Source organism: Equus quagga, chromosome 4, assembly GCF_021613505.1.
Source record: "Equus quagga isolate Etosha38 chromosome 4, UCLA_HA_Equagga_1.0, whole genome shotgun sequence".
In the NCBI taxonomy this organism is placed as follows: Eukaryota; Metazoa; Chordata; class Mammalia; order Perissodactyla; family Equidae; genus Equus; species Equus quagga.
Window position 1 is genome coordinate 80,168,142 of NC_060270.1, and position 25,277 is coordinate 80,193,418.

At 34.5% G+C, this 25,277-nt stretch overlaps 1 protein-coding gene across 1 annotated transcript in view; it reads right to left on the minus strand.

Moving 5' to 3' along the window:
• Positions 1 to 746: 746 nt before the first annotated feature.
• Positions 747 to 25,277, minus strand: part of DARS1 (aspartyl-tRNA synthetase 1) — a 58,796-nt gene continuing 34,265 nt past the window's right edge. Inside the window, exons 5-16 of the mRNA XM_046659153.1 lie at positions 20,908 to 21,010; positions 18,103 to 18,183; positions 17,045 to 17,104; positions 15,272 to 15,383; positions 14,294 to 14,428; positions 12,118 to 12,265; positions 8,306 to 8,452; positions 6,975 to 7,017; positions 5,546 to 5,626; positions 4,368 to 4,479; positions 4,122 to 4,193; positions 747 to 1,419 (exon numbers count right to left, since the gene is read on the minus strand). Coding sequence (XP_046515109.1) covers positions 1,328 to 1,419; positions 4,122 to 4,193; positions 4,368 to 4,479; positions 5,546 to 5,626; positions 6,975 to 7,017; positions 8,306 to 8,452; positions 12,118 to 12,265; positions 14,294 to 14,428; positions 15,272 to 15,383; positions 17,045 to 17,104; positions 18,103 to 18,183; positions 20,908 to 21,010 — 1,186 coding nt within the window. The 3' untranslated portion in view covers positions 747 to 1,327. The remainder of the gene's footprint in view (positions 1,420 to 4,121; positions 4,194 to 4,367; positions 4,480 to 5,545; positions 5,627 to 6,974; positions 7,018 to 8,305; positions 8,453 to 12,117; positions 12,266 to 14,293; positions 14,429 to 15,271; positions 15,384 to 17,044; positions 17,105 to 18,102; positions 18,184 to 20,907; positions 21,011 to 25,277) is intronic.

Below are 25,277 nucleotides of genomic sequence, written 5' to 3' on the forward strand. Positions count from 1 at the left end.
TGGGGCCATTATTATCATACTACTTTAGGGCCTGGAGATTACACACTACAGAAAAAGATGGATAGCAGTCCATTTTATTTTTGGTGTGGTTTAAATTTATTAGACACTTTTGAGGTGCCTACTATACTCAAGATACTCTGGTAGGATATGAAGAAAGATATAAAACTTGAGTCTCTACTTTCAAAGAGTTTATAATCTAGATGGTGAAATAAATTAACCTTCAAAAATAATGGGCAGATGTCTATGGTCCAGGGGTAATCTCCTACCTTTCTGCCCCTTCTATTTTTCTGTATTACTTTTTCTTTTCCTGTAGGAAAATATCTGCATTACATTATTTTGTTCGTGCTCATTACGTGTGGCTCACTGTAAAATTAACATTAGCATCAACATATTTAATAATCTAGAGAGAAGGTGTTTCAAATTGTAATTCTTACATAGAAATTTGTTTTTGGTAGAGAAAATGGGAGTATATTTTAGCGACATTCACTAAATACCAGTACCAGTTAAAAATGAAACAAAATTCTGAAATATTTTTTAATCTATGTGAAATAAACTGTTAAGTAACCCAACCTTTCAGCTTTAAGAGCTCATATCCTTACACTTGATATGAATACATGTTATGAATAATGTTTCGTTTTTATGCATTTACATAAACCAGTTGTATATTTTTTCTTTTCCTAAATTCTAACTGCCAAGAATTAGTTAAAAAATCAGACTGCCATGAAGTAACACAAAGACAACTATAATTAGTTTTAAAATTTTATTGAAATCCAGCTTTATAATTTAACAATTTAATACAATATTATATTGAATACTTTCTAACCAGTATTCTCACCTGCTTTACATGATTTCTGGGCAGCACAACTTTTAAGAATTGATACTTTCTGCCTAATTTTCCATGATATGCCAATTATACATTCATTAAAATCTCAGATACTTCCCTACATTGTTCTTATCTCAATGTAAGAATTTAAAAAAATAAGCTCAAATATTCAAAATTTAAGACATTAATATTGTAGCCACTGTAATATAGAAAAGAAAAAAATTTACACAATCTTAACTGTTTAAAGTTGTTAACATTTATTGTAGTAATGCAAAATGAATTTTTAATGTAACCATATGAATTTTTCATTAAAATGTTCAACCATTTTCTAATGAAGCATGTCCAAAGTTATAAAAATCTTTTTTAAAGTAACCTATACTAAATTAATCCAAAAGTAATTGTGGCACTTCAGATAAGACATTTATTCTATTGCATATTTTAAGTACCTAAGGTACAGCCTGATCAATAGCAGGTTACTGGAAAGAATAAAAAGTACGGCTTTCTTTAAGGAGTGAGTCGTTTGGGATCACGGGGGAACATTGAGGTCTGTCGGACATTGTGCAATCCCAAAAACAGCATAGTCACTCGTTCCAACCCTGGGGAAAACGAAAAAAAAAAATTAATTCTTTTTCTGAAAACCTCTCAGAGTCTTACTTATGGAAAACTACCAACATAATATCACTGATCAGAAAAATACTCTTCCTTGTTAGGAAGGAAAATGACTTCTCTTATTTTGAGTTTATTTAAAATTGAATGATTTGGGTCTAATTCAGAATAGAGACGATGCTGATGTGGGAGGGACTAAATGAGATATCTTTAAGTTGTATGGATTCTGTGAAATATGATCTACAAAAATCTATATGAACATCTGAAATTTATGATATAAACAAACAAAACATTTTATAAGCCTATATGTTTTCAAATGAGACCAGATTTTAATTATGCGGCCCAGGCTATCAGTATAAGATGAGAGCCATAAACTTGTTCATGGAAATTTATCAATGGAAGTACCAGAAATTTACTGTAATTCAATAGACATGCAACAAGGTAGTTCCTAGTATAAAAGACTCTAGAGTACATGTACTAAATGTTTTGAGTGAAGAAGAGACTGATTTTGACATGGGACTTAAATATTATAGTACTGACAAGAATTAAGACTAACAAACAGAGCAGAACTAGCAAAGGAAATTTTTTGTGTGCAATTTATTTCACTAATGTTGTAGAGGACTAAGAGGAATATATTTAACTTCTAAAACAAAAATATAAATGAGAGAATTAACATTTTTATTGCTATTCCTTACTAAAAAGCATCTGCAGATGTAAATTTGAACCTTGTATTATAGTAATCTAACACTAATCAAAAAAAAAAACCATACCACATCCCATCTTCCTCTCAAACGTTAATTGTCAAAAAACAGGTGGTATTTTGATAACCATTCAAGTGTCCTTCTTCACAAGATTAAAATTTACATTATCAGTCACAAAAATTTGTAAAATATTATACAAAATACACATTACTGAATAAGAGAAAATAGCTGTAAATTTCCCATTAAAACAAACTATATAGTCAATGTAGCATTGTTTGTAATAACAAAAAGCTGGTAACAACCTACATGTCTATTTACAGGAAGCTAGTTAACAAGATTACAGTGTACCCTTTCAATGGATTTTATGTAGTGATAAAAAAAGAATGAAAAAGTTCTTTAAGTATTGATAAAGAATGAGTTACAAAATATAAGTGAAAAATGTGAGGTATTACACGGTTGATATAGTATGCTACAATTGTGTAAAAATGTATTTTAAAATGCATGTATTTTTGCATATGCAAAGATTACCTGCAAAGGTAAACAGAAAACTAGAAACAATACTTTCCTGTAAGGAAGTGAATGTACACTCCTCTATACCCTTTCATTTTTTTTTTTTTTAAAGATTTTTAAATTTTTTTCCTTTTTTCTCCCCAAAGCCCCCCAGTACATAGTTGTATATTCTTCGTTGTGGGTCCTTCTAGTTGTGACATGTGGGACGCTGCCTCAGCATGGTCTGATGAGCAGTGCCATGTCCATGCCCAGGATTCAAACCAACGAAACACTGGGCCGCCTGCAGCAGAGCGTGTGAACTTAACCACTTGGCCATGGGGCCAGCCCCTACCCTTTCATTTTGAAAATTTTCTAAGTATACTACCTATTCACAAAAAAAGCTCCAAACAAAAGCTTCAACAAACCTTTACATTCAGAATTCTTTTTTTTTTTTTTTAAGATTGGCACATGGGCTAACAACTGTTGCCAATCTTTTTTTTTTTTTCCTGCTTTATCTCCCCAACCACCCTCCCCTCACCCAGCCACATAGCTGTATATCTTAGTTGCAGGTCCTTCTAGTTGTGGGATGTGGGACGCCGCCTCAACGTGGCCTGACGAGCGGTGCCATGTCCGCGCCCAGGATCCGAACCCTGGGCCGCCGCAGCGGAGTGCGTGAACTCCCTCGGCCACGGAGCCAGCCCCTCAGAATTTTTTTTAAGAGTCTTTGATATGGACATCCAAAAGCTGAGTCAGTTAAACATTTACTCATTTTAAATCACAAAGCAGTATCTTACATATACTTGAGAAATCACCCTAAAAGTCAATGAAATGTTACATTTCAACAAAAACATTGAGCAGCAGTCTGTGCTGACTCAAGGGAAAGCATTAATTTGGGCTAATCTGAATGAACTTGTGGATGCAAGAGAAAACAGGATACTTAATATATGAGACATTTTGCTTCTAAACTCTTAGGAGAAAAAGAATAGCTAGAACTTTACTAAAATATTTCAGAACACACAAGTTAGCTCTTCATTTTCTTCCTTGGAAATCAAATCTCACTTTAAAAAATTCTTATAATTCGGGGCTGGCCCCGTGGCCGAGTGGTTAAGTTCGCGCGCTCCGCTGCAGGCGGCCCAGTGTTTCGTTGGTTCGAATCCTGGGCATGGACATGGCACTGCTCATCAAACCACGCTGAGGCAGCGTCCCACATACCACAACCAGAAGAACCCACAACGAAGAATATACAACTATGTACCGGGGGGCTTTGGGGAGAAAAAGGAAAAAAAAATAAAAATCTTTAAAAAAAAAAAAAAAAAAAAATTCTTATAATTCAAATTTGTATTACACTTAGCACTTACGGACTTATTTGTAAGCAATAACAATGAACACAATTTACTTTTTGGAGTCTAATGCTGAGGAAATTTACTTAAAATTGAATGAACACTTTGCCAAACGAAATCTGGGTTGGAAATATTATTGTCATAATATTAAAGGAATATTACCAATGCCTCCACCAGCATGAGGAGGGGCTCCAAAGCGGAAGGAATCAATGTATGCCTTAATTTTCTCCAGATCTACAAAAAAACAAACAATTTATTACCTTATTTAGCTTAAAAAAAGTAGGAAAGCAATTATTGTTCAATGAATATTAAAACAAATGACTGTGTTTCTGAGACGTCTTTAAACTATTTAAAATGTACTGTTTTCAGAATATTCATTACCCTCCTAAACATATTTAAGTTGTTTACCAATTCCATGATGTAAGGCTCTCTCTGTTAGCAGCTGAGGATCATGTATTCTTTGAGCTCCTGACAGTATTTCTTCTCCTCTCATAAACATATCATAAGAGTTAGACTGTTTCTGCAAGAAAAACAAACAAGAAAATACCACTCTTCAAGTGGCTATCATACTATTTCCACTACACTTTTGTGGGGAAAAAAAATCTCTGTTGCATGAAGACCAAGTCCATTTTTTCCTATAATTAATGTTGCAACCTGCTCCAGTGAACTTAATTTGTTTCTCTAAAGCAGAATTAAACTAGTGAGGGTTGAATAATAACTTTTTATTTGCCTCTATCAGATTTTCTCCCATCCCTTTCAATAACAAAGCAGAGCACCATATCCAACTTTTAAGATGTAGTATGGACTGTTATTTCCTTTATCATATGAAATGTTTTTAAGTGTGATATGATTTGGGGGTCACTTTTGGAACTTCAGATTATCAACAGGTGTTAGTCTTTTTAATTTTTAAAATTCCTTTTTTATTTTAAGGAAAGTTAATTGCACATCAACTTATCATAGCTTAACCTATTCCCTATTAGGTTTTAACTTACTTTCCCTAAATTAAATGGTTCTCACAGTGTGATTCCTGGACCAGTAGCCTCAGTATACTGGGTAACTCGTGAGAAATGCAAATTATGAAGCCCCACCCCATACCAACTAATCAGAATGTGTGGTGATGGGGCCCAGGGATCTGTTCTAAGGAGTTCTCCAAGTGATTGTCATGCACACTGGAGTCTGGGAACCATGCAACGGAAACCGGTAACAGCCCACAAGACATTATTTCCATTAACTCAAGACAGAATGTGAATTATTAGTTCCAGGTCAATGAGAAGATGATTTGCTGAAGTCTGCAAAGCTAGTAGTACTATTTATTATATTTATATGGTATTTCTTCCTTATAAATCTTTAAAAAATGGCAACTGATAATGATTTTTAATATTGGGACTAATTTGCTAGAATATTCAAATTTCACAGTATCATTTTGACCTGAATTGGCAGAAACCAGTTAGTAATAAATATAACAATGTGTCCATCAAAACTGGAAATTACTAATGAAACCATTATTCCCATTGTACAATTTGACACAGTGACAATAAAGTTTTCCTTCTTCCCCAAAACAGGTTATTTAAAATCAAATTACTTACAGGATTCCTTGGGTCAGGCATGGTATAGAAAGGTCTTACAGCCAATGGATATTTATCAAGAATATAAAAATCTGTATCATACTATAAAAAGAATAAATATCATTAAAATAGAGTTTTAAGAAATTTAATAAAAGTACCAAAATGTTAGCCTTCTTTTTAATTAACTGTCTTATTTTTTATGTTTTGTTCTTCAAAATTACTGTAATTACACTGAATATACAGTAAGTATTCTTCTTTCAAGTAACATCTGTATCCTGTAGTATTTTGCCATGATGTTATAAATTCTTCCAATACTTAATTTTTGGAACCTGCTGACTATGCAATCATAGTTCAAATATTCATTCATTTTATGAACATGTGCTTTCTTTCCAATTTCTCCCTCATCAAAAATAAGACTGCGGTAAACTTATTTGATTTTCATTTTTTTTTCCTTTTGCTATTTTAGCTCATTTAGGCTTTCAGATCCATTTTATAATTGTTTTTGTTAAATTATCCCAAACCTCTTTGGGTTTTACAAAATCTATAAATTATTAAATCTATAAATTATTTTGGAAAAAACTGACATCTTCTACAATATTGATCTTCAAAAAAATCTTGATTCTTTTCCCAATAATTTAAAACTCCATTTAAATATCTAAAAGAAATTTGGTAGTTTTCTTCAAATGAAAACTACACTCGAAAGAAATAACATTAACATGCAATTACAAATTTTTGTTAGAAAGAGTATTTACTATGGATTTAATTAAAAAGAAACCAATCACATTTCAACTGTTTTGACGTTAAACATTTTTGCTAAAACTAGAGTGCAGAGGGAATGTCAACAGAGCTGACAAACTGGAATTGGCTCTGCTGAAACAGCATTTTAAAGGTATAAACTCAGTGCAGTTTCAGAAATAGTTCCCCAGTCAGTTTAACACTTTTGAGTGCAACCAGCAGGAGGAGCTCAGGGTCTGTTTTCATTTCATAACAGAATTCTCTTAATTTCTTTAAAGACAACACTAAGTTTAGCTTTTATCTTATCTGGAGTTTTAGAAAATGAGATAGGAAAGTAGCTTTTACCTAAGAGGTGGAAAGGAAACTCATTACCTTCCAGTCCCATGAATCAGCAGGGGCACTCAGGGAAGACCATTTCTAAATAATTTCAAAACATCATGAGGTCTTTTCCAACTAATCTGACAATCTGACATACATACCACTTTTAGTGATATAACCATACAAAAATCAAATATTGAGCTAATCAAGCCATCTGGGCAAAGCCTGTCTGGAGATTTTTTATTTTTCCAAAAATTAAAAAAACTGCCCCCCTTGGTTTTTATTTATTCTGGAATCATACCATTCTAGGAAGATTAGTGCCCTCTGCAACTGTTCTTTAGTACCAGGATATGTTTCAGATTTAGAAAAAGAAATGCAGCATGTAGAAGAATCCTACCTTTTCCTTTACCAAACGACCCAACAGTTTTTCATTTGGTGTACTGAAAAAGAAACATGAAATCAGGTGTTTGAAGATCAAATAGTAACTTAAAAGAGTTATAAGTTAATAAGGCACCTTTTCTATTTGAAGTTCTCAAAGGATAAAAAATTTGGCCAAAATACAGTTATCTATCCTGCTGCTTTTTTAAAAGGTAAACACTACTGGGAACCACTTATGAATGCACCTGGTACAGCGACTTAGCATTTAGTAGATGCTGCTCAACAATATATAAATAAAACCAAAAACACAATTTAGCAATTCAATGATTCAGAAATGATACGGATGAAATAATTTCCTAAATTACATACAATAAAAGTTCACCATACCAACATAGGCTATTCTTGCCATTAAATGGTTCTGCTTCAAAATGGTCTCTCTTTTTTAATTTTTATCAAAGGTTTATAAAAACAAAAATCAGTATTTCCAAGTCTTTAAATACAAGTGTTTATATAAACCAATTAAATTTCTATACCTAAGAGGTTGCTACTTTAGCTACTATCCTATTTAAGAACAATTTCCAAAATACTTAAGAAAATATTGTCCAAAGAATTTACAATTTGCCTTAAAATGTCATCTAGCAATGCAGGGGATGTTTAAAACCATATACATGTATCTATATATTTTTGTTACACAAAAATAAAGCGTTTTGAGTAAAATATGTTTAAAAAAATAAAACCTAGGAAATGACAATAATCATCCGTTCCCTCCTACATTCATGTGAATTACTGTGATAACTTAAATATCTTAATTTAAGAACCTTTCAATAACATGTAAGTAGATAGTAATTTCCAATCTTTATTAAACTACATAGTAATTTGTTTCAAAATTATAAGTTGTATGATCTGAATTTAGATAATACTGGATATCAAATAAAGAACAGTGATTTACAGAACTTTTGGCGATCTTAACCATTGTATGCCCTAATTCTATGTGGGGATGGATTTAGACTGCTATCTATCCTGTCTAACACACTGATTTAGAAATAGAGGTTACACATGAGATGATAAAATCACAGACAAAAGTCCCTATGTTCTTTAAAGTATTACAAATATGAGGGGGGGAAAACAAAAAATGGTGTTTATAAATAAAACTATTGAAGCTTAGGCGAACTGCATTAAACCCAACATTTTATTTCAGATCACACATTAAACAAAACAGCAGCATACTATATGCAAAGTTAATAAACCGAAGTCTATCAACTGGGTAAAAAAAATCACCATTCATTAACATATTCAATCTTTCATACCTGAAACATAATCACTCAAGTTTTAAAAATCACAAAGACAAACCTCAGATCTTCTTCATCTCCCATTTCGATCCCAGCTTCCCTCAGCATAGCCAGTGCTTCGCAGTACTCTAGTCTTAAAGTTGGCTCCAAAAATTTGAAGGGCTCACATGGGAATTGTTTATTCACCGTCTGAATTTCAGTTTGAAACCTATTTGTACAATGATTCAGTTAATAAAAATGTGTGAGATAAATGTTTTCCCCACAAGAGGTCACTGTAGCAATGTATAAAAACCAATTTAAAAAAAAAATTCTATTAAAACTGGTGAAATAAGGAGCATACAGCTTTATTCTCCCACACACTTGATACACTTTTTTTTTTTAACAAAGAAAACATCTTTAACATTTCACAGGAGTCACTATATGTGTAATGATGAAGAGGTTCAGGCGTGAAAGCTCAACGGTTAGCTAAGTGCCCTCTCCAGCTGAACAACGCAGCCCCACAGACCCTCCCAGCTGTCTCGGGAGCCTGTTCCCACGTGGCTGGCTGAAACGGACCCAAGAGTCAACTGTATATACTATCAGTTCTAGGTGTTCCACTGAATACAATTTGAAATTCAGAGATAACTCAAAAGGAAATGCTTTTAGAATAAAGCTCTTTTGTGTAAAATCAGCCTCAGTGCAGAAATTGCCTCAGGGCCGTTTTGGCTCTTCAGTAGTATTACCAACAGCAAAGAAAAAGTACCTATCTATGGCACAGAAAATCATTCTTTGAATTAGTGTATGTACCAGGAACCAGGACAAAGTATTATCAAGAAATTTAGTTAAAGAATTTAAATACTTAAAATATTAAACACCACTTCTCAGTCTCCTGTTGTTAGTCACCACTGTGGTATTAAAGGATTAAAAACTTTGTAACTCATAGGAGCTAACATTGTTAGAAACATAAAAGACCCATTTTATGAGGCATTAGAAAAAATTTGGAGCCAGCCCTGATGGCCTACTGGTTAAAGTTTGGTGCGCTCTGCTTTGGCAGCCCAGGTTCTGTTCCTGGGTGTGGAACCACACCACTCATCTGTCAATAGCCAAGCTGTGGTGGTGGCTCACATAGAAGAACTAGAAGGACTTACAACTAGAATATACAACTTTGTACTGGGGCTTTAGGGAGGGGAAAAAAAAAAGAAAGCAAGGTTGGCAAAAGATGTTAGCTCAGGGTGAATCTTCCTCAGCAAAAAAAAAAAAAAAAAAAAAAATTGACTTTTTAACCCTTTAACAACACTTATCTATCATCAATGAAGACCAAATGAATGAATACTTATCTTTCCCCATTCTCATTATACTGTAAGGTTGTTTAGGAGAGTACCAATTTCTTTCCCATTTTAATAATCACTACAGTATAGTGTCTAACCTCTCAACAGTAGGCACAAGATAAATGTTTACTGCACTGAACTGTTGCTATGGAGGATGATATTTTATGAAGATTAAAAAAGAATATTTTTGCTAAAGTATTTATGGATGAAATCATAGCTGGAATTTGCTTCAAAATAATAAGGGGGTGGGAGAAATGGGTAAAACAAAACTGGCCATGGGTTTTGTCTGACTGAAACTGGGTGATGAGTACATAAGAGTTCATTAGGCTAATCTCCCTACTTTTGTATGTGTTTTGAAACTTTCCATTATTAATAGCATTGAAAAAAGTATGTTTATATTCTATGAAAACAGTAGAAATTAAAACAATATCACTTCCTGTTTAGTCTTAAAGACTTTCATGGGAGCAATAAAGCTAAGCCATTGATTTATTCAAATATTCACATAAGAAGGGTTAAGAAGACCTCAATAATTGATTTTTTTTCCTTTTAAAGATTGGCACCTGAGCTAACATCTGTTGCCAATCTTTTTTTTTTCTTCTTCTTTCTTCTCTCCAAAGCACCCCCCAGTACACAGTTGTATATATTCCAGTTGTAGGTCCTTCTAGCTCTGCTATGTGGGACGCTGCCCCAGCAAGGCTTGATGAGCGGTGCCATGTCTGTGCCCAGGATCCAAAGGGGCGAAACCCAGGGCCACCGAAGCGTAGCGCATGAACTTAACCACTCGGCTTCAGGGCTGGCCCCCAAATAATTGATTTTTAAATTGCTTTTCTTTGCTTTGGATATTAACCTCCATTCATGTCTATCAATGGTAATACCAAAATATGACTATCAATATTTTAAAATATGTTTGTGTATTTTTCTTCTATGAGAGATAAGTACTAATGATAACGTGAGAGGGATATGACATAAGCCAGGGAACCCAATTTACAACTGAAGTGACTCATAGAGTATAGAAAGAAGGCTTTAAAAGGTCCAGTGATAATAGTGTCTGGGTCTCTAATTTGCTAAGGAGAGATCTGATTAATCCCAAGGGCCCGATTCATGATTGGTCTGTTGTTACCAAGACCAAAGTGAAAATTTCACATTCCAGTATTAAAAAGACAAGATATCAGTATCTAAAATAAATGGGTTTCAGAAATTTTCTTTAATTATAAATGTGAAAAGGAAATGAGAAAAGTTCTGTTCCTTCATTGTAGTTTCAAAGGATATTCTGTTTTATAAGGAAACATTAACTGTTACATATACTATCTGAATGAAAGTTGTTTAAAATTAAAACTGTATTGAAATGTTTCAGAGGACAAAAGTTTAAAAAAAAAGGCTGTCAATTAACAAGTTATCAAATTAACTGGTATTAAAGGTACAATGCAATGCAGAGAATGCCTGGAAAATATCTTATCTTTATAAGATCAATGATTAATTTCTGTGTTCTTGAAATTACTCATTAAACTTGCAATGAAGTAAATAAGATTAATATTTCTGAACTCTTTATGTATCAATGAAGCATATCCAAATACGTCAATTAATAGTTAAGTCTATTATAGCCTACTTACTACTTGAAGTACTGTCATAAGAATGGAGAAAGGGAAAAAAAGCCTCTCTTGATTCTACTAAACTTGCTTTCCATTTTCTTTCCCTATTTTCTCTATATTAAACATCGTCACAAGTAAACTTCAATGACCCTTAAGGGAGAAGCTGTTTGCCAGTTTAGAGGGTGTACCTAAAGTGAACATTTTACATAATTCAATTTTCTGACCATCCAAAACATGTCTAATAATTTTCTGTAAATGATGTCAATTTACCAAGCCCATATAAGTCAAAAGTCACTTCAGTGTACTAGTTTCGAGCCTTTACTGGGCACTCAGTGTAAATAAAAACTGATGTAAGAATTAACCATTCCTGACACAGGCTTAGTTTACACAGAGAAATTCAGTAAGATTAGAAACTAGTAGACTGAAGGGACTTTTAACTTCTGAGGTATATTGTCTTCACTTACTATAGCTGAAGAAATTTGAGGCACAGAGTTAAATAACTCGCAGAAGGCCCACACAGATATGTAGCAGAGGTGGGATTTGAACTCAGGCTACCTGGATCTAGCTGAATCCAAGCTCTTAACCACTACCCCATACTACCTCCTAAATAATTAATTGTTATAAAAATAACATAGGCACTATTTCTTGAGATGTTCAGGTTGTCAGTATAAAGGAAAAACAAATATGGTTAGGTTGTTCACAATCTGGTAAACTTCCCTAGCTGAAACCCCAATTGACTTGAATCCAGAAGTACTATTTTACGTGTGGATTTTTTCACTAAGTGACTGATAATTTAACTGGCAAGTCTTTATATATATATATATATATACACACACACACATACATATATATACACACACATGTATTCAATAGACATACATATATTCAATAAAAACTAGTTTTACATTTCAAGAATTGCTTTATTTTGAAGTGCCCAAACTGATTTGAAACTAGGTATATAAAATATTTTTTTTTACCTTTCTTGAAGTCCTTTGAATATTTGTACTAAAGTGTCAGCAATTTCTTCCACAACTTCATGGTAATGGTAACTGAAAGCCATTTCAATGTCCAAACCAACAAATTCAGTTAGATGTCTGTGGGTATTAGAGTCTTCAGCTCTGAATACTGTAACATTAATAAAAGAAATACATAGTAAATGGTGTTTTAAATTTTGGAGAAATTGGGATTTAAATACAAAATTCCATTTACTAGTACTCAAATGGTACTATTTTCATTACCATTAATGGGTTGGAAAGACCTTTGATAAGCCATCTGTTTCAACATTCTCTTGGACAGCAAACTCCTATAGTCATGTAGTAAAAGCTGTAACAAATGTAAATTAATACACGAGGCTCACAAGAACCCCAAGGGAATTCAAGATCCCGAAGTGCCTTCTCAATAATTAAAAATAGATTCAATATAGTGAGTTCCTCTCAATTTTATTAAAACTTGACTCAAGCTAAATGAAATCTGTACAAATGAAGTAACATTATACATAAACCAGCCATCACCTCAGTCCAGCTCTTATTATTCTCACTGCACTTTCCTCCTTTCCAGTCTTCCTGACACTAGCTCTGCTCCATCTTTCACACCACTGCAAGAGTAATATTCTTATAACACATCCTTGCTCACTAACTTACAATGGTTCCCAAATGACTACTGTAATAAGACATAAAATGACAAAAGTCTAAAACCTTTATTGCTTCCATAATTTAATCCTACCCTACATTTCCCATTTCTTCTTAACACTAACTAGTCTTATTTTTATTTTCTCCATGCCATTTACTTATCCTGCTTCCTCTGACTAGAATGCCACCTCCATTGTCTATATCTCCCACTCTGTCCTTAAAGCCCCTTTCAGTTTGAGTTTTCTTATATGGTGACTCCAGCAAACTCTTGTTTTTACACTATCTATACTACATAATTAACACCAACCTGCTGATTGTACAGCACAATCTGGTTATTTATTGTGAAAATCAGTCGATTAGTCCCTGTGACTGCTATAGGTATGCATGTCTTATTCTCTTCTGGGATCAGGGACAATGTTTATTCCCTTGTTACTCAAAGCATGGTCTGCAAATTAGCAGCATCAGCAGTACCTGGGAGCTTGTGAGAACTGCAGAATCTCAAGCCTCACCTTATATGTACTGGTCAGAATCTGCACTTTAACAAGACCCCAGGTGATTTGTGTGCACGTTAACATTTGAGAAGTGCTGGTTGATTCTTCTATGTACATGGTACCTAGTGCAAGGCTATATATGCAGCAGGTGTTCAACAAATAATTGGTTGAAAATCAAGACACTTAAGGATCTTGCCAGTTTCTCTATTAGCGGGTATTTAATTTTATTAAGCTATCAAAAAACTTATATAAAATAACTTGGTAAGTTTTACATAATGAACTATAAGCTGGTTTTTGCTTATAATTAGCCTCATGAAAAATTTTGCCACATGATGAGTTTGTGATTAACTTAGCAAATACATCTTAAAAACCACGCTAACACAATCTATTAAATATCAGACATTTGTTAGTAATTTCTAACAGACTTTAGCGTATTATCAATACTAAGGACAGCACAAATAGAAATAATAAAACAACAGGTTTGGAATAAAATTGGTAGCACAGTATACAGAGGTACCTTGGTAAACTTAAAATAGGAGAACAAAATATATTATTTGGAAGATTGTAACCACTTGTTCTTTAGTGTTTAGTGTTTACAGAGAACATGACATGTTCTCTTAAAATGACAGTCCAAATGATAGCTAATTCTGTTCTAATCACACTTAAGAATAATAAATAACATACTTAAATATATTTCAGAGGGTGTATATTTTCAAAGCACACATTTTTAAAATGAGATGCTCCCAACATAAAAATTTTCTTCAGCCTTCTTCTGTAGGAATATACAATGCTTATGATTCTATTCACATGAATGATGCTCAACTGTTTAAAGAACTATTGAGCAGACAATTTTCTTTTTTTGGAAATGTCTACCCAAGCACACTGTCATTTTTACCTCAAGGTCTGGTGTTTATGTAGTCCGCATATAAACGGATTTAAGCTTTCAAAATGTCTGTATGTAAAATGTGTTTCTAAATCCACAACTATGGTACAATTAATGAATCTTGAGAAAACCATAATTGCTAAAACCTTACCTGGTCCAATGCAGAAAACCTTCTCAAAATCAGCACAAATACACATTTGTTTGTACAGCTGTGGGGACTGAGCCAGGTATGCATTATTTTTAAAATATGACACAGTAAATACATTGGCTCCTCCTTCACTGGCGGCTGAAATGTAAACATTTATGTTATTATCAATTATAAGCTTATCAATGCAAACTTCTAGTAAAAACATTTATACTTTTGATTCAAGTACTTCACTTAAAAAAGAAAAACAGAAAAATCAAGAATTGCAGAGAAACCACAGTCTGTACCTGATAGTCTTATACCTGATTCTAAATAATTTATATTTAGGGCAGATTTGCTTCTTTGTCTATACCTTCATTTTACTTCTTTGGATACATATGCTACCCTTCTGCATCAATTTCAAATCTATTAAAGCTAACTTGCGATTGTAAAATTTTTTTTAAAAACGAAAAAATATGTACTTAGTAATGTGTCTAATTATCAAGAATGCAATATTCAATTTCTTATTTATAACTAAATGCCATTCATAACATGTTGTTTAGTGTTATTTAAGCAACTCTAAAAAGGGTAAAACGATTAAGATAAGGTTCTCATATAATAATAAGTAATGAGATTTTTCCATCTATAGTATTTAGTAATTTTACAATGCAGTTTATACAAAGCAAAATTGCAATACCAATTTAGAAAGAAACCTACATAATGAAAGTAGTGTCTGGTACAACTTAACTAACAACAATCTTGCTTCGTGTTAGACTCATTTTATAATCATTGTTGCATAAGGATTCCTGAAATAAGGGGATTTAGTATTACTGATGTTAGCGATATGTGACTGCTGCAATATAGCAGAGTTTTCGAAATAAATAGTCTCATGCCAATTACTCTTAAGTGACACTTGGGATTCTAAAGTTTAAAAAACTAATATTAGGCAACTTGAGGAAAAGCAAATCTATTTTTAAATATTAAGAGAAATATCTTAAAGCATACCTGAGATAATTTTAGGAGTTTGGATCTCCACAAAACCCTTGTTAATTAAAGTTTCTCGGAAAAGATGGCAGATGCCAGACTGGAGACGGAAGACCGCCTGACTAGTTGATGTCTATAAGACAATAATAAAATCTAATTAAGTCAATTTGATACATTAACTGAAGTGGAGTATTTTCTAATCAGTCCACCTGCCTGGAAAGTTCATAGAGAACATAATTCATTATATAAGAGAAAAGTTAGGCTACATGACAATTAGTGTAAGGATATATCTTAGAATTTTCCACATTATAGACGGAGAAGGGCAATTTTGCCATTTATCTCCAACCTCTCCAACTCCTGCCTTTATTAAGCTGAGAGTCTATGAAAGAACTGGCTTTAAATTAGATAGTAGTTCAGACATAAGCTAAGGTGCTAAAAAGATTTCACGTTACTAATGTACACAATGCTTCCCAAAATGTAAAGTCAAAGTAGGGGTTAAAAATGTGAACGCAGGGCCAGCCCCGTGGCTGAGTGGTTAAGTTCCTACACTCCACTTCGGCGGCCCAGGGTTTCGCTGGTTCGGATCCTAGGTGCAGACATGGCACCGCTCATCAACCCATGCTGAGGTGGTGTCCCACGTGCCAAAACTAGAAGGACCCACAACTAAAAATATACAACTATGTACTGGGGGGCTTTGGGGAGAAAAAGGAAAAATAAAATCTTTAAAAAAAAATGTGAATGCTTACAAGGGCCAGAGAAATAACATAAATGAAATAAATAAATGATACTTCCTGGGTGGTACAGGGCATAGTAGAGGACACAATGCCCCATCTAGAGTGCTGACTGTTGTTGCCATGTGGGTCCAGTATTGCCGGATTCACCTTCAACTTTTTAAGAAAAGCCATCTCTAGATTTAATGTGAAAACCCCAATTTTTCAATAGTGGCAATGAATTTAAATTAAAAGAAAAAATGATGTGGGCCAAAGAAAAATACTCTTTGGGCCAAATTCTAGAGGCACAACCAACAACCTGTGTGAACAAACAGCATGGGCAAATACAGTATGATGTCTAACAACTGAGGACAAAATTATGAAAAACCTGAGGTTTCTAGGCAGTATTAAGAGGACTTTTGATGACTGTTAGCCTTTTCTATATGCTGCAAATTAAAATGGAAAAGGTAAAAGCAGACATAAAGCAAATAATCAGGGGAAACGGAGGAAGATGTGGTAAGAACATTAAGAAAGAAAGATGACACTGGTTTTACTACAATGATGAAACCACTGAACTCTTTCACTTGCAACCAAACCAGAAAGGGAAACAGAAGACCTATGAGATTACTATGTAAACCACCAAGGCCAACTCCTTCTTTGTTAATTCTGCGCTCAGATCAAATTCAAAGGATTGAGGCATTAATTACTATCTCCACCTAGTCATTCTAACATGTGCACATAATTTCTTTCACAATTTTGTAGTGATATTAATGGATATGCTTCCACTTGCTGACTAACTTGTCTAAAACGAGTGTCACCTGGAAGCAAGCCCATTTATTGGCTTTATGATCCTTTGTCATTTTAAAACCAACCAAGTCAGTATCTTGTGAACTATTATTACACTGTCCTTGTTGCCTGCAATTCTTTTTAGGGGAGGGGTCAGTCAGAAAGAGAAACTGTTTCTTGTATCAGCATAGTTACATAGAGACAGATGCCAGTTAGTTTTGTAAGCCTGAGACCGGTATTGTATCTCTGCCTGCCTTGATTTTGGCACAATCGCATCACTTAAATAAATGAGGCATACCCTAAGATCAATGACTCTGTTGTCTAATCTTGTATCCTGGTTCACAGTAGCTCTTCCTTCCTAAAAAAAAGATGAAAACAAAGATTACCAATTTTTTTAAGAACATAAAAAACACTTTTAGAAGCCATGTTTACTTTTAAGTGAGAATGGTGTGTTTATGTGTGTTAATATTATGCCCCAAAATCAGGGATCCAAGAGACAAGCAGCAGGCAGAGAGAAGTTACTGTTAAAGAGAGAGGCAGAAAAAAGAGAAATGAGAATGAACAGAAGTTAATGCTTTCTTTCCATCTCCCACCCCCAAAAAGTTTGCCTCATTATTGGGACATCAGAAGAATTAACCACCTGTACGTTCACAGATTCCTGATTTTACCTGCTAAAGATTGAAGGAACAGATAAAAGCTGACATGGAGTAGTGGTTCTCAAAGTACATTCTGGGCACCACTGAAGGTCCCCGAGACCCTTTCAAGGAGTCCATGAAGTGAAACCTATTTTTTATAATAAAATCTTTTCACTTTCATTTTCTCCTGACTGTACTGAGGAGTTTTCCAAAGGCTTCCTGATGTGTGCTATCACACAGAATGAATGCAGAGGCAGATATGAGAATCTAAATGTGGTCTACTAAGCTGGACATTACAAAGATTTGTAGATGTAATAGTGTTACTCCTGACACTAAATTATTTTTTGTTTTTGAAAATATTTTTCATAAAATGTTATTTATTATTTTTATTATTGATATAAGAATATAAAGCACATAATATATTTATATTATTTTAAATAAATTAATAAATATTAAAATATTCTGTTTTACTTCTAATACTGTAAATATTGATTGATAGACCTACTACGAAAACAAAAGCCTGTAGGGTCAATTATTCTTAAGAGTATAAAGGGATCCTGAGACCAAAAAGTTTGAGAATTGTTGATATAAGAGTAAATTTAAATAAAAATAAAGCTCACATCAATTCACAAATCATGTCCTTCATACAAAAGTAGGGCGTCAAAGTTTTGCAAACTAAGCATAGAGAGGAAGCACAGTATTTCAAAAGTGTAATTTCTACCTCTTCTCCTTCCACCTCAGGCCGAACAGCATCATCCAGCTGCAGGGGCAAGCGGGGTTCAGCTAAACTGATCACATAAATCTGAAAGTGAGAGATTACCAAAAATATCATGAAGCACACAAAATCTGTTATCTTTTGCTTAAAAAAACAATCTGCAGTTGACTTAAACATGAAGCAATGTTTGCATACATCTTTAACTGAAACTACTTGCTAAAATTAAACAAGATGGCACATTTTTTTTACCTATAAAATGGGGATAATAATATTTCTTGCCTATCTACGTGGGCTGTTGGAACAGTCAAATGAGATAGCATATATACAAATATTTTGTAAACTCTAAGGTGCATACCAATGTGATAAATAAGTAATAACTGGAGTTGAGGGGTCTGGGCTTAAGGCCTTACTTTGTTACATAAAAGCTGTTGTTAGGCAAATCGCTTAACCTCAGAGCTTCAATATTCTACGCTGTAAAGTCTGTGGTAAGAATCAAAAGGAGTAACAAATGCGAAAACACTTTGCTTGCTCACGTGAAGGGGCCACTCACAAATGAGTTGTTATTTATTGTTAACAGCATTTAGCCATTTCTACCACTAGGACCAAAGTCAGCCGAACTCTGCTGTACTTCTCCTTCCTTTGCTCGTTCTTCATCCAATAGCCCTTCACTGCCTTCTTTCATCAAACATGTTATCTCTCATTTCCTGCTGCTCTCCTGGTTGGGAGCTGCCATAGAGGGTGTTCCTTTATGTGTTAAAATCCCTCAATATTCACTCACCCTAATTGCACATTTTAGTGCTAAAAGGCAGGTAGGTCATAAAGAATGAGTAGGGTTTTTTGACTATCCTTAAAAAACATGTTACCTTATTAGTTATTCCCAACTATACCTGGAAAACCTGCACAAAAGGGAAATAGATCTTATTTAGTTAATTCAGGAAAGGAAATGGTATTCTTCCAATTGGTACATCACATGTAGCATTCAGCTCAGACCTTCCGAGACAAAGTGTTGGGAAGATACTCCAGTCCTCCTCATAGTAAAAGAGAATTCTCTGTCACCATCCTCTATCTGTTGTAGACTTCCCTTTGACCTCCAATGCGGAGTTGGAGAACCGGACAGCTGCCTCTTCTATTTTTATAACTAGTAGAAGTTCACCATCTCTTTCGCTAGGTTGTAAGCACTTCCATCCCCAGAACCTTACATAGTGCTTGGGCGCAAAGTATATACTCAGTCACTGCTGGGCAAGTAATAAGGAAACGAGAAGAGAGAATCACTGCTTATTCTAAGATTCTATTTAGTATACTTTATGCTTTTTGAGATATTTTACAATTATTTTATTAAGGCAAAATTCGTCTGTAAGCTCTTTAGGCTTTATATTTATTATTAACATTTGTTAAGGTTGTACTGAATGCTACATAATTAGAATATTTTAGAAGTACACTCACTTGCTCTAGTCACTAAAATTTTATTTATTAAAGTATTGAAAAAGATATGTTACTTGGAAAATAGGGGGTTGTTTTTTCTTGGTCAGCATACCCTTAGGTTGGTTTGCTTTTACTAGGTTACAGACTTCCTGTTGGAGTTGGTTTGAAATGAGAGATACAAAAAGAGAACAAAATAATTGGCAAGTTCGGTCAGTAAAAAATACAAGATTTTCTAAGTGTTGAAGAGTTCCATGACAATCAGATCCAGTTAAATACAACTTTACTCCCAAATTAGTGTCTATGTATGAGTCTATCTTTCTGCATCTGTCTGCTCTATTGTACACACACATGCACGAGGCTAAGGGTGGGAAAGGACTACTCTTTAAGAGAAACTGAATGATGCGTATTGTGAATACAGACTAGGTCTGGATCTGAGAACTGCAGGTTCAAAACTGCAGTTATTTCAACAGTACTAAATATGTGTTGATTCACTTAGAGTATTTTAATGGTAAATGATAATGAGCACTTCTAGTTTTTATGTCTAAGAAGAAAAAAATCTTATACAAAAATAAATTATTGCTGGAATGTAACACCAATACAGTGTTGTTTCTTTTGACTTCTCAATACCGTAAAGTATCAGAAATATGATTATAAGGAAATGTAATGATTAAGAATTAGTATAATTCATCAATCCTTAGAAGTACATCATCAGAGGAGAGTTCACAGCAAAACAGGTTCATAATAGTGAACAAAACTTTTTAGATGTGTTTTATATTTTTCCCTATGTGACTATGGTAGATTGTTTAAAAAAACGGCTGCAATAATTCCTCCTGCTCCTGTATATAGGTTCTTTTTCAATGATGTTGCCCTCTTCCTATCAAGGGGTAGAATCTATTTCTCCATCCCTTAAATCTGAGTTTTGCCATGTGACCTGCTTTGACCAAAGGAATATTTAGCAAAGGTGACACAAGCAGAAGCTTGAAAAGTGCATGCACTTAGGGCTTCCCTCTTTTGCTGCTTTCCTAACCCTTCTGGCACCATGACAGCAAGCCTGGGCTAGGCTGCTGGAGGAGGACAGGCCAGAGGGAGAGATGTCCCAGAAACATCAGTGAGCCCGATGTCACAGGGAACAGATAAGCCATCCCAGATGGGCCAACTCTAACTGCCTGATGCACAGAATTGTGGGCAAATAAATGTTTGTTTTTTAAGTCACTAAGTATTGGGATGGTTGGTTATGTAACAAAAGTGAATTGATTCAGTAATCAATTTATAAATCTCAGTATTTTACATGAACTCTAATTATTAAGAACATATAGGTTTGATATGAATAGTTACAAGAACTACTCAAATCTACTTCCGTACACAATGTTGTATTTTGAAAGAAGTTACCTTTTGAACATGTAACTCCACATCTTGCTGTGTACAGCTTCCAATTTTCTGATTCACTTTTCTCACAACACCTTCTACATCTACGATGCTCTCTTTGTTGATGCTGTCAAAAGAAAAAATCCCAACTTTAATCATCTCGTCAGAGGTGTCAGAACTCATTTGGCGTCTCAACAGTAAAGCTGAATATATTAAACTCTTCTTTAACACAGTCAGCCTCTTGAGATAAAGCTGGTCTTTTTAACCTAGTTGCAATAAGCTATTATGTAGCACACCTTGTGAGATTCCTTGAAGAGATGATTTTTTAGATGCCGTAATTTAGTTACCATTTATAAAATACTCTGGACAAAAAGGCAGTAGGAGTAGCACTGAGTTGTGAAAAGTAGGAAAAAGTCTTTCAATTATTTATTAAAGGACATTTCCCTCCCTATGGTTGAAATTTACTACGATCAGCATTTCCTATAACGAGAAACACTGGCTTCAATAAATGCAATTACTGGTGTGTAATGGAATTAAATAATAGAAGAAGGTCAACTGAAAAGATATCAAGGTAATAAGAGGGCAGTGGGGTGCTGGAATTAAATCCTCATTGTCTATGGCTTCTGAGTACACACTATCTTTGGATTTATGACAGACAGCCTACTGGATTGTGTAATCCCAGTTAAGAATATCTATATGAAACTTAATATATACTAAGAGTAAAGTAAATGCATCTCTTGGGCAGTTTAATTCTCTAACAAGCTTGAATTTTGAACACAAGACACTCAAATTCTGAAACACAAGATTTATGAAGTAGCATATTAAACTCACCATTTGATTGTTTTTTGATCTCCAGTACATAACCCAGGGAGAAATGGTGTAATCCAAAATGGTGGTTCCCATACAAAATGCACCAGTTTTACTTTTGTGTATATTCCTGTACTGATGGAATGTGTCAATATATTTGTGGAAAAGGATAAGATTTAACTTCCAGATCTTGGAGAGTGATGTCAGCATCATGGCGGCTCAACTGGCCAAAGGGAGGTTTCTATGTAAAACTGTCAATTAAAACTCTCAGGTGGTAACTGCAGCTGCAGAAGTGAGGTGAAAAGAGAAGAAGGAAGAAACATGCAAGAGCGACAACCAGGAGAGAGTGGAGTTCCCGGGGCAGCTGGTGTAATAGAAAGGGCAAACATGTATTAGGAAAATCTGTCCCAGACTCTGTTTATCCAGTATGTCATAAGCCCCAGTTAACTTTTGTATTAAGCTCTCATGGCTCAAGTCCCTATCCAGAATCCTGCAAAATCAACGGCCAGAATCTAAACAAAACAAAACAACAAGATTTAATTTTCAAAGGAAAAATTCTATTCATTCTGATGAGGAATTGGGTCCTTAGTAGTGGTGGTGCTTTTGGACAAGATTCCAGATATCCAACAATGCTTATTTTATAAAAGGGAACACCACAATCCACTTCAATAAACATTTGCTCAGGATTGGAAAAGGATCAAAAATGAGGATGATAGGTGAAAAGTGGTGAAGAAAGAAAGAAAAAAATTTTCACTTCACTTTGCTAGACTGCCTAGAATTCTGTCTGTTACCACCTACCTTCAAAAAACCCACAACAGTACACACATCTCCTGCACTCTCAGAAGTCTCCTGCACCTGAGTGATCACCTAATACTTAGTTAAATTCTTGTGTATTGAAAAACTCAGAATTTATTAAGGTAAGAGAGGTAGTTGGTGAATAAGATAAGGCTCCTCTGAGACCTGCAGTGAAGGGGCTTCAGTTTAGTATTCCAAGGGCTTTCTAATACTGGCAATCTAGTGTCACTGAATCTTTCTTCAATGTGACTGCCACCTACCAGTATGATTCAGGCCTTGTGAGGCTTCTGGTGCTTATCTCACACGTTTCCACGAGGACAGTTTCTCTTCCTTACTGATCAGTGTATTGCTTCACTGAGTAACCTGACCTGCCCCAACTAGAGCTCCACCCTGCGGCATTCCCACTATGTCCCGGGCCCTCTTGGTTGTCTTACCTCACCCCATTTGACTCCCTAGTAGGCGGCCTTCCATTATCAGACAGTCTTCTTCAAGTTACACACATCTGCTCTAAGCTAGTATCCTTCCAGAAAGAAGCTGGAATGTGGTCAAAGACACTCTGCCCAAGGCTAGCTAAAGCTCCAATTAAAGAAAACAAAATTTTCTCCTCTTCCTCCCTCAAAAGTACCAGATGACTCCTTTTATCCAGGACCTGAAACTTGGAACTAAGTCTATCTCTAGTACTTTAACTCAGTAGTATTGTCTGCTAAAACACTTGATCAGCGAGACTAGAAAACCACCACCATTTTTAACATAGTTTCCCATACTAAACAACTCACAAATAGCACTTCTGAAAACCTGACCTGTTTCTTAAGTTAGGGCCAAAGCTAAACTTCTGCTATCACAAATTGGTCTACTGAACCAACCAGAAGGCAGAATTAACCAGATACAGAGGATGCTTATAATCCATTCTTTCTGCCATTGCAATCTATTTCCCCTTCTTGTACCTAGCAGCTATATGCTGTTAAAATAGCCTATTTAGATATTAGTAAAAGCATTCCATGATTTTTTAAACCTTATGTAATTTAGCTCTAATGTCTTTTATCTACATCTACATCCATAGCTATATCAATATACCTATCCCTATTTATTTTTAGATATAAATGAATTCAGAAGAAAAAACATTAAAACAAAACAAAAAAATGAGCCAAATTTGTGAAAAAGAGTCGGATTAGAACTCGCTAGTTAGAACTAGTAAAAGGTCATATGAGGGTTTCATGTGTCTGTGTGCATAATTAGAGTCAATACAAGATGGACAGGAATACCTGAATAACCTCCTGCCAGTAGGATAAAATTCCAGTTTGTAGAAAAATCTAATTAATATGATTTTAACTGATGTTGTTTGTTGATGGCTTAACACTTTATAGTATATGTATTGTAGCTTGACTGCTACCATAAAGAGACCCTACTATGGTTTCAGTTTTACATTTTGTTAACTAATATGCCACTATGTTGGTATTCTGAAAGAGGGTTATGTCTAACAGGCAATTAAAAGCCTTAGGTTTTTACAGAGGATATGGTAGGGAAAAAAAATCCATGGTGGAAAGCAGAGGAACTCCTGGGAACTATTTTATTGTAGGAGAAATGAATGAAGTAAATTAAACACATCTTTTCAAGAGCTAAGTCAGCTATTTTTATTATTACTACCACCTCCCAAACACACTATCACTGCATTGTGTCTTATACCTCTTGCATTCTCCAACCACCTTCTGATCCTACATATAATTCATCACTCTACAAATAAGATGAATTAGTGTAGCTTTGATATTAAACATGCCTTAAGAGACACAACAGACTGGATGTCATCCATTAGGAACTGTCAACCATCAATTTAATAGTTAACTTCTAATTTAACACCGTCCTTAGAAAACAAAATTGTAAAATGCACCATTCTTTATATAAAATATAAAAACATTTTGAGTTGGCTACCAATTATTTTTAAGCAAATGATATAATGTATGAATAACTCAATTATAAAACATGCAACTTGGGAGAAAAACACACAGAACTCAGTTATCTGAAGGAGCAAAATCCCATCATTCCAACACGAGTGCCACACAGGTTACTACTTTATCTGTAGTTCTGTCAATCTTGATTCTAAGTTTTCATGTCTACATTACATAAGAAGCAACAAACTGAAAAACAGAAGTCTGGTGGAACTATTAGAAGTAGGCATAACCGTTGTACTAACAGTTTTGATTGCTGAAGAGTATATATTAAAAAGCAAAACAAACGAAAACAGGGAAGTGGCAAAGAACTGCATTGTAAACTAGCACAGCAATAGATGTTCACAATAGTGGCCCTCTGTCATTAAGAAAAAGGTACGAAGGAAGAATGTATAAAATAGACTTAAAGGATTCTGTTAAAACTGTCAAGTTTCAATACTTGAAGGAAGTAAGCTTCATTAGTCTAAAATAATGTACTAATGAGTAATTCTTTACTGTTGCCAAACTTATTCTTTAATGTTGCCAAAAAAACTTTGAAGTTCTTAGCATATCTCCATGGTACACTGAATTATTGGTCTCAAGTCTTCATTCCTCTATGATAGTAGTATTCATCCATACTTCTGCCATGGCTTCAAGGTAGACAGAAAGTACTTCTCTGCCTCTTCACTTTGGGTGTGACCATATGACTTGCTTTATCAATGAGATGTCAGCAGCTGCAATGCCAGCAAAGGCTGGAAATGTGTGTGAGCAGCTGAACTTGCCCTTCAGCAATCCTGCTTTTCTCCATGAGAAGATGATGCCTCAGGTAGCCGCTGGTCCTAGGAAGTGGAGAAACAAAAGCAGACCAGG